General features: G+C 37.6%; 1 protein-coding gene across 2 annotated transcripts; it reads right to left on the reverse strand.

The window, feature by feature from the left end:
• Positions 1-444: 444 nt before the first annotated feature.
• Positions 445-8425, reverse strand: TTLL12 (Tubulin tyrosine ligase-like 12). Of its 2 annotated transcripts, XM_067135548.2 has the most exons (2): positions 6924-8425; positions 445-2372 (listed from the first exon to the last, which is right to left on the reverse strand). In XM_067135548.2, exons 1-2 carry the CDS (start codon positions 8260-8262, stop codon positions 2245-2247), a joined length of 1467 nt encoding a protein of 488 aa, XP_066991649.1. In that variant the 5' UTR covers positions 8263-8425; the 3' UTR covers positions 445-2244. The 2 variants fall into 2 exon arrangements, with proteins under 2 accessions (XP_066991649.1, XP_066991648.2); XM_067135547.2 differs by lacking the exon at positions 445-2372 and having other exon boundaries at positions 6338-8425.
• Positions 8426-10995: the final 2570 nt, after the last annotated feature.

Below are 10995 nucleotides of genomic sequence, written 5' to 3' on the forward strand. Positions count from 1 at the left end.
CGAACCCACTATCTCCCGAATACTGGATACTGGCCGCACTTTAGCTTGGTACATTTAGTTTCCTTCTACCTCTGTGACACTGGGGCATCCAATGTAAAGTATGTCGTCCTCCCACTTGTTTTATTCTTGAAGCGATCGTTACTTCACGTTCTTTTCTTCTTCTTCTCATTTTGATAGTCATCTTCAGAATTTTTCTTGTCAATATGGGGTGATGACCATATGGTTTTTCACCTTAAGACAATCACAAGAGAAACAATAACCATTGCCATTTAACATGACTGAACAATATTTCCACATTAGCAATGCTCTCAGCATTGATATGGACCAAACAACGGAAGTTTAAATTCATTAATATCTCTGTTATCACAGACAGTACAGTAAAACTACATGATATAGGCCTAAATTATTGTAAAATGTATTCTCTATAACTTTTGATATGCAGTATTTATCAATAGAACCAATAATAATATTTCTGATATTTTTTATTTTTATGTTTTTACAATTTGCTTTACGTTGCTCCAACAAAGATAGGTCATAGATGACGGGTTAAGAAAGGGATAGGAGTGGGAAGGAAACACTTGTGGCCTTAATTAAGATGCAGCCACAGTATTTACCTGGTGTGAAAATAGGAAACCACGGAAAACCATCTTTATGAATATGACTACTCATAACAAAGAAATTTGAAGATTAAATTTTAGGCCTTTCCCTAAACTACCTTTTCACTCAATGTGAATAAAATAGCCTGAAGTGTAGTGCCTTATTCCCCAACATTACATACCAATTTTCAACTAATTCTGTTTAGACATTTCTCGTGATGCACCTGCATACAGACAGACCTGAAGGAAAATTAAACATTGCATTTCCTTCTTAGGGTTGACACAACCAATACAGAAATAACTTTTTATAAACTCTGAGCAATGTTCAGAAAAAACTCTTATTTTGGGTGTAAAAATAAAAGCATCCTAAGAATGTCTTTTCTTCTCTTCATCAAAAGCTTCACGGAAGAACGAAACTCTATTAGTTAGGGATCATTAAATTCTGATCTTAAAATACCCATCAGCCACAAAGTAGTTCTCATATTATTGTCATGAGGAAAAGAAACAGAAAGCAAGTTTGCTTTAGATTTTAACTTCTGTCTCACAAAATTTGAGACAGTTTTATCAAAAGTTTCGTGAAGCTGGAGAAACTTCACAATGAACCTGACAGAAATTTTTTTTCTTTTTCTTTTTTTTTTTTTTTTTTTTTCCCAAAGAGACTGTCACTTGACGTAGATGAACATATAAAGAGGTCAAATTAAATTCCTTCAACCATTAATCCTGAGAAACCAGAATATGAAAGTTTGCTCAGAAATACCCAAGCTTACAATAGCGATGTTACTGCAAACTGATAACCAAGAATGACAGGTAGACTTACTGGTTTGTGTAAAGCAAATGGAAAAGAGGAAGTAAAGAGGTAAAGAGTTAATTAATCAGCAAAGATAACAAACAGAAAATACTTCCACTCCCTTTCTACAAACCTGCTGGAGCGCTCCCAAAAAGCATCAGACCTGCTACAATGACTGTTGCCTAGTCATGTGGCCTGTAGATATCTACCTCAGAGAATATAATCAGATAATTTCAGTAGGTATGTCAACTGCTAACCAGATATTTCAAATGAACGTGACTCTACGGCTGATAACCTATATTATGATTGGGACATACGAGTCATCAGTTCCAACAAGACTGTGTACAATGGAAAGAAAGAAAAAGAACTGAAACCCCTGTTAAGTTCAGCAGAGGCCTTTCTGAATTTTGTGTTTGCTGTTTTGCTGTTTTTTTTTTGTTTTTTTTGTTTTTTTCTAGTGGCTTTACGTCTCACTGACACAGACAGGTCTTATGGTGACGATGGGATAGGAAAGGCCCAGGAGTTGGAAGGAAGCGACGGTGGCCTTAATTAAGGTACAGCCCCAGCATTTGCCTGGTGTGAAAATGGGAAACCATGGAAAACCATCTTCAGGGCTGCCGACAATGGGATTCGAACCCACTATCTCCCGAATGCAAGCTCACAGCCACGCGCCCCTAACCACAAGGCCAACTCATCTGGTAATTTTATGTTTTATCATTATAATAATTATATTATAGACCATATTTATAAATCAGTGTTCTTTTTTCTGAATGTGACTGATGAGGCAATATACTGCATTACAAGAAAACAGGCTATAACAATTAATTTTTGTGTACAACACATTGAATATTTCTACTGTAATTAATAAGGCATATTATGTCCTTGAATGACTACACAGTAGCCAAACAATTTCTCTCTCCTGTAATGGCTTACTTCATCCTTGTTTTCGCTCCTGCTCCTTCTTGATACTTGACCTTCTTGAAGAGTGCCTATAAAAACATGCTGATTTTAGATTCACAGCATATTAATGCTAAGCAAAACTCTTTCATCATGGAATAAAAGGAATAAAGAGGAGGGGAAATCTGGGAAACACAACTAAATTTGATATTTTTAACTAATACATTATGCATCATAGTCAATAAATAACATGGAGATTTTAACTGATGGTAGGCAAAAAGTGTCCATAAGGCAATGATAATTATGGACTAACAACATATTAACAATACTAACAATTAGTCATAACACTCCACATATACGTCTTCTACACTTTTGTATATGAACAGGCACCGAACACAAGTATATTTTCATATCAAATTTGCCTCTCTAACTTTAAGAACACAATTACAGCGGAAATATGGTCTAATCCCGTCACAGCTATTTTGAGATATTTTCACAAAATTAGGTACACATATTGTATACAGGCATAACCGGAGAATATGTTCCAAGCAGTTGAGCAATGCTGAGCATAAGCAAATAACAACAGCTAACATTTGCAGCATATTACAATAAATATAAAGCAATTATATTTGAATTGCTCACAAACATAAGTACATACAAAATAAGTTATAGAAAGGAACATATAGGCCTACAGCAACACATAATAGGCTCTACTCACTGTCAGGTCGGCAGCGAAAGAAGGAGCAATAAAAAAGGACAAACATGAAAATACAAAAGGACAAGGTCACATCCTCATATACTGCCATCTTCAAATCCTCATCAACCCCAATTCCTCCGCATCCATTTCTTCTCAGCTGCTGATGAGCTTGCTTCTGCTTTCCACCTTCATCAGAAAGGCAAGCATCAACCACTCACTGAGGGGACATCTTAACAGATCGTCAGTCTTGATGTGGGAAGTGTAGAAGATCTTTAGAAGAAAGCTGGATAAACGCAGAAAAAAAGGAAAGAAACATAACATAAAGATGAACACATGTGGTAAAAGGCTAGAAACACAGCCCACCCTCCTGATGAATCTGGGAAGTAGAATGAGCTTGTCAGGGTCTGAGAACTAGAATTGATGAGGAGACAGACTGTATATTTGAAGACGTAGTGTATGAAGATGTGGAGCATGTCCTTGTCCTTTTACGTTTTCACATTTGTCCTTGCCTCTTTCCTACTCATCCCTCTTCCAATGCTGACCTGTTTATCTTATTACGTGTTCCTATATATCGCTTAATCCTTTCTTAATTTTATATCAACCTCACATATGCTCTCTCCATTTATATAAAAGTTGCTTTCTCTGATCAGGCACTTGTGCATTACATTAACATAGTGAAATATGTTATGCTCTGTCCAATATTACAGGTAACTACAGCTACGCTGCTGTAGAAAATCAACGAAGAACAACAACCAAGTACTCCCACTCATCATCACCAAGTGATCAGTATTGTATTCTTGCCGGAAAGTAACTGAGCACAGCATGGCTATAACCAACTTGGGGACATGACGGCACAGTGACCTAGTCACTCGACGCCCAGCCCCTGCATGCAGAGGTTAGATCCGGAGACTTCAGGTAGGATTTTCACTAGAACCAGTGTGTGGTAGCATGAAGGGCTTCTGGTCTTAAACCCTCAGCTAAGGCATTGAGGCTCCGCCGACCCTCACCAACATGGGAAAGCAATGGTGAAACAACTAATACCTATATACAAGTGGTCAGTTCACCCAGAAGGACGTGGGTTTGATTCTCCATCAGGAAGCCGAAAAAATTAAGAAACAAGATTTCCTCTTCCGGAGGTGCATATGGTCCTGAGGTGCACTCAGCCTACAATAAAAGTGAGTACCAGATTAATTCTTGGAGGTAAAGGCGGCCGGGCGTACAGCTAATAACTCTACCCCACCAAGTGCCGAAGTTACAGATAGTGGAAGCCTTTACATTCCACCCCTCCAGGGGTCTTCATGGCCTGTACGGAAATAACTTTGATTTACTTTACTACATATAAGTTGTAACAAATGAACTATTAACTTGAAACAAATTCTCCATTTTTGCCTCAAAAATCATGGTGTTTGACATTTAAGTTATATGTCACATATTAAAATACTGCTTTGGCATTGGACATGAGGAGGAAAAGCATATATAGCTGCTCAAATTTACATACACTTACAACATTCACAATTTAAATTTTATATATAATATAAAATGGAAATCTGTGCACATTAGATGAACATTTGACGTATATGCATTGCAATATTTAACACAAGGATTAAAGTTCATATTCTTTTTCTTCCATGATTTGATAAACAGTCAGCTCATAAAACAATTGATCCATCACATTATTCACAATCTGTATAACCTGATTTTAGCATACTTGATCACAGGATGAGGCCCCAGCTAGTCTATATGTAAGAATATGTTGACTGATGAGGTCTATAGCACATTCAGATTCACAACATAAAAGAGTAGTTAACATATCAACCTTAGGAACATCATGCTGTATAACACTTTGGATAAGGGAAGTTACAGAAATTTAAAAATAAGTTTTCCTTCATTAGCAGAAAGCTAGATTGTATGGCACAATAAAAAAAAACAATCCATCCTTTTAGTTGCAACACCATCCATAGCCCTTAATACGATCAATTCCTCTGCCATTTAATCATTTAAATTAGTGCAACCATATAATAATAATAATAATAATAATAATAATAATAATAATAATAATCACCTAGCTTACATTATATTACATATAGCCATTCAAAAGATATCATTTGCAGTCAATAATTTACAATTCTAGAATGATCTCTGGTAACATTTACATTTTTTTTTTTTTTTTTTACAAGTTGCTTTACGCCGGACCGACACAGATATGTCTTATGGCGACGACGGGACAGGAAAGGGCTAGGAGTGGAAGGAAGCAGCCATGGCCTTAATTAAAGTACAGCCCCAGCATTTGCCTGGTATAAAAATGGGAAACCACAGAAAAGCATCTTCACGTCTGCCAATGGTGGGGCTCGAACCCACTATCTCCCGAATAATGGATACTGGCCGCACTTAAGCGACTGCAGCTATTGAGCTTGGTTGTAACATTTTCAGGAATATTGAAATACTATATGTACCTATAATAATAATAATAATAATAATAATAATAATAATTGGTTTTATGTCCAACTAACTACTTCTGCAGTTTTTAGAGACCTGAGGAGCTGGAAATTTTGTCCCACAGGAATTCTCTCATGTGTTAGCAAAGCTACCAACTAGAGGTCAGCACATTTGAGCACCTTCAAATACCATCAGACTGAGCCAGAACTGAACCCACCAATCTGGGCTCAGAAAGCCAGCTCTCTATCAGAGCCACTCAGTTCAGCATACTGTGTAAACAGATACAGTACACGACAAAATATATATATTCAGCAAATAATTTCTTCCTTCGCTATTTGAAAGTGGCAGGAAAGAATCGACCAGCTTCACAGCACTGCAAGTCTCATTATCATGCATATTCCCTCATGCATTAACAAACCAAAACATGTAACATATTTACAATTCTTTAGTTTTCAGCATTCTTATTCTTCCATTCGTGATAATACTGATTACAATTGCAGTTTAGTTAATAACTAGTGAATTGCAAATGAAAATTAGTTACTGTGCTTTTATGTTCGTTTTGTATAAAAATATTTTTATACGGTACTGCACTCATGTTTCAATTCACTTTTGGTAAGAATATTGTGAAGTATTGTGTATAATGCTCAGAAACAAATTGTAAGAAAGTCTTGTTTAAAGAACGGACTTCTAAGAATCTGGATAAGGAAATATCATAGGTATAGCTTTCTGCTGATAAAATTACCCATGTTTCAACTACAGTAGAATAATATAGGTACGTCACAGATAACAAGATAAACAGATGATTCAAGGTAAATCATTTTTTAAATGGCTTCACTTAATAAAATGAGTACCAGATAATATATTTTCTTTCTTACCGTATGAATGGCATGTTTTAATCCCAAACTGAAATAGGGACCTGATAAATTATATGTGTTAAAAAATATTATTTATTAGCCAGATCCAATAAAACCAGTTTACAACAACTGGAAAACATCATCTTTCACTTCATTCAAAAATAATAACCCAAATATGTCATTATAGAAATCTGGATAGTATACGCAAGCTCTCTGGCAATCAGGGGTCCAATTGACTTCCAGTAACTTAGGTTGAATATCTCGCTCTCCCTTATCATTGGTTTTCCATGCCAACATGATGTCAGCAGCATATACAGCTCGAGACTGTGGACTCTGAGCAATTCCACAGGAAGGGTCTTTACTGACAGCAGCTTCAAACATTTCCCGCAACATAGTGAATATTTTGTCTTCGACATCTTTCCATTTAGAACTGTATTGGCATTCAAATTTTTTAATAAATTCATCACAAAGCATTTGACAAAGAACTGCAGTGTCACTATAGTTCATTACAGTAAAATGTTTTTCATAATTCTCAAAATCTTTCAGTTCAAATGGAAGGTTAGCAAAGCGAAGGAAGAAGTTCTTATAAGCATAAGCCTCCAGTGGTGAAACAGATTTCAACAATAGGACATACCTTATATCAAACTTAACCTCACCTATTTCAGGACGATGAAAAAGCACTGGGTCTTCAATGTACTTCTGAGCTATTTTAGGACCAGTACATGGCAATCGCACAATATAGTTCAAGTTGCTGGTGATGTGCGTGTCTAAACCTCTTGCAAGATTGAATGGTTTGCAAATCCAATGATTATCTAAACCTTTGATTTTTCGATGCTGGTAGTAACTAACAAATTTGGGAAGTTCAGTTGTCAAATTAAAAGTAGTAGGAAGCCACAATGGTTGAGTTTCCAAAGTTTCCATATTATATCCTTCAGTACCTTCAGCCTTGCGACGACATACAATACTCAACAGATCTTTCACAGTGATAACATGTTCGTATGGAAACTGATTTACATATTTATCAGGAAATACTTCACTAAATTCCTCATAACATTTAAAATGTTTGGTGTACCATAATATGTCTGCAGAATTTTCGTCTTCTGTGATTACAAATCTTGGATGTGTTAAATAATTGTGGATATATTTATATTCAGCAAAGACAGTTAATTTCTCCCGGTTCTCAGGCTGAAGATTAACAAAATTTCCTAAATTTGGAAGAGATTCTGCAACATGTCCTTCTAAGAAATATGCTTCTCCAGGCTCTTCTTGCTTGAAGCTTACAGATGCAAATGATGCTGGTATCCACGGTAGTAATAATGCTTTTCGTGTAAGTTCATCATGAAAAGGTCCTTCCACATAATCTCTAGTAACCTCACCTCCTTTTGGTACATCCTTTATTGGGAAAAGGAGAGTGTATGTCACTCCTTCAGGTAGGTAAATAAGGGGAATGGTTCTAAAAGTTGGATCATTGGAATGTTGAATAGCTGAACCAAATTCATCCATGATATACCAAATTGGTAAACGGTCTTCTACATCGGAAATAGCTCCCACAGCATACGTCTGACTATACCTCCACATCTCATTGAAAACCGCTTCTATAAGATCATCTGAGGGGATCTCTTCATCCTCGCTGCAAGGTATGTTCATCATCTTGGCCATTCTCTGTCCTAATCCTGGAATTTCTCTCAGATGATCTCGAGCCTTATCGACACTGAAAGTCCATGCATGATCGATCAAATAAATGTGTTTAGGGTCATCTTTCTTGACACCACCTTCACAAGATACTACCACCTTATTTTGGGGTACACTGTCTTCATATTCACCATCGTATTCAATTTTTAAGATTGAAAACGTATCTCCAGCATCAAGCGCTTGGTTAATAAGCTTCTTACTCAGTATTTCCCAGAAATGTCCTGGTACTCCGGATGACTCAAGCTGAGATTTGTGAAGCGATACGAATCGTTTAAAAAGACAAACCCCATCCTTCACTTCCATGATAAAAGGATTCGTTCCGCTGGAAATACTTTACGCGAAGAGCCACATGTTACACTGTCTACATGCACAAATCAATATCGCCAAGCACAGTAATAACGAATAGTAAATCAGCCGGTTCGGGTACAAAGTCCATAGATTTTTGTTTAGAAGACATCAAGGTTGGGCAGCACTACTACTCATAGCCTTCTATACAGAAATGGGAATCATTCTTCCATGAGGGTTAAAAGGGGCCAAAAAAAGTAGCTACGGAATGCAAAGAAACCAAAGGCAAATTGATTAAAAGGATTACGAGAACAATAGCGGCAATAAGGTACTTCCGAGACATATAAAATCTCAATCAAATATCGCTGGACACATCTCTGAGTGTCTATAAGGCTAAAATAAGGACGAATAGAATTATAGCAAATTTTATTCGTCCTGCTCAGGTGCTCTCAAAGTTAACCTATTAACTGGTAAGCAGTGGGTAGACTAGAAAATATTAATCAAATATTTATTGCAGCCAATGACCATACATACGCAACATACAGGCTTATTCACCTAACATGTTACACAGAAATAACTTCTAAACCATTAAAGATCTCGGCATTCTGTTTTCATATTCCTAAATGGTACCCAGGGCCTTGTAAAATAACGTGCTAATTAGTCTCAAGGGTGATTAATAACCGAGATATTGATACTAACTCCATATTTTTAAATGGAACGGCACACATTCATACAGCTGGCCTTAAAGATCAACTGCGTACAAGTTCAAATATGTAAGTATTTTCAGAATCCGACAATTACTTTTTGAGATATAAATAAGAACAGCATGCGTGGTTTTGCTGCCGCATCAGACGGCGTGAAGTCGGGCAAGGACATATTGAGGCGCAAGCTGCTTCCTGGCCTTGATTCCAGCCACAGAACGGATACCAGGCATGTACTGTAAACATAATGTGATGTACCATAACATACCCTGCGTGTGCAACGTTATTGTATGACTGGCGAACATACAACGGGGAAGGGAGATTAAAGTTGTACTGTTTTGTTTTGAGATGTAATAGGTTGCGCTCAGTTTAGCGTTTTTTCTCACGGATGGGAATGGGAAGAATTTCGAAAGGAAGTCGGCCGTGGCCTATCACAAAGGTACCTATCCGGTATTTGCCTGGTGTTGAACATGGGACATCAAGAAAATCACTTTCAGGTTGGGCGAGGCAGGACTCGAACCACGCTCTCCCGAATTCACGCCAATACAGTCGCGCTGGAGCTCTGCGGGGATTAATGCGTGTAAAATAAAACATAAATAATAGTGTTGCTGCCATCTCACCACGATCAGCTCTGAACGTTTGCTTTTCTAGAAGGACGTCTTCCGGTGTTTTGTGTTATGTTTATTTCTCAACTCATAGAGTAGTATGAATTGTACACTAAAACCAGTGACAATTATAGCTTTCGTTATGTTCCTTTCAAGGCAAAGTACTTATTTTATTCCTTTTAAACACATCAACCCTTTCTGTCCTGTCATGTGTTCGTCTGTCATACACACTTTGCAAACCCATCACATGTGTACGAGGTGCTTACATGCCTGGTATCCATTCTGTGGCTGAACTCACTCCCAGGGAACTCTTTGCGCCTCAATATGTCCTTGCCCGACTTCACGCCGTCTGATGCGGCATGCAAAACAGCGCATGTTGTTCTTACTTACTGTATATCTCAAAAAGTAATTGTCCGATTTTGAAAATACTTACATATTTGAACTTGTACGTAGATGAACTTTTAAATCAGCTGTATGAATTTGTGTCGTTCCATTTAAAAATATGGAGTTAATATCAATATCTCGGTTGTTAATCACCCTATGAGACTAAGTAGCACATTATTTTACAAGACCCTGCGTACCATTTGCGAATATGAAAACAGAATGCTGATATCTTGAATGGTTTAGAAGTTATTTCCGTGCAACATGTTAGGTGAATAACCTTGATAATAAGAACAACAGGACATTTGACTAGTATACATAATGTAGATTTTCACACTTTTTTTTCAGCATTCCCTAAGTGAATAAAGCATTTCTTAAGAATGTCTCTCCAAGTTCATAGCTTCGAAATTGTCTATGTTTTAGCAAGGGAAACATTTCTCCTGGATAATCTCAGACTAATTACCCTACTTCTACTCCAAATTAAAATAGTAAATGTCAAGCTCGATGTCATGCGTAAGGAGCAGAGCGTAGATCTAGTAGGGCGTCGACAATAATGTAGTATCTTTATATACCACTAGATGGATGACACCGGCTAATTGATAGAAGTCAGCTACTTGCCTTTCTGTACGGCAAGACGGAACCAGCGTGTTAGCTATCGTAATTGTTTGCCTTATTATTTATGTCTGTTGAATCATAGCAATGGCGAGTTTATGGCACGATTCAGCTGGCTCTCAGCAGACGATGCTGAGTACCACTCTTACGGACCAGTGAGACACAACACACACACGCAGTTCGATATCGGAACACTGGGCATTCGCCGGGAACTGAACTTCCGCTGCGGGTGAGACATACAGAACCATGGTTCACTAGAAGAATCATATGAACAGACTCCCGCCTCCACTGTTATTCTACAGATACCGGGCGAGTTGGCCGTGCGGTTGGGGAGCGCAGCTGTGAGCGTAAATCCGGGGGATAATGGATTCGAACCCCACTGTCGGCAGCCCTGAAGATGGTTTTCCGTGGTTTCACATTTTCGCACTAGGCAAATGCTTGGGCTGTGCCTT

Source organism: Anabrus simplex, chromosome 1 (assembly GCF_040414725.1).
Source record: "Anabrus simplex isolate iqAnaSimp1 chromosome 1, ASM4041472v1, whole genome shotgun sequence".
NCBI lineage: Eukaryota > Metazoa > Arthropoda > Insecta > Orthoptera > Tettigoniidae > Anabrus > Anabrus simplex.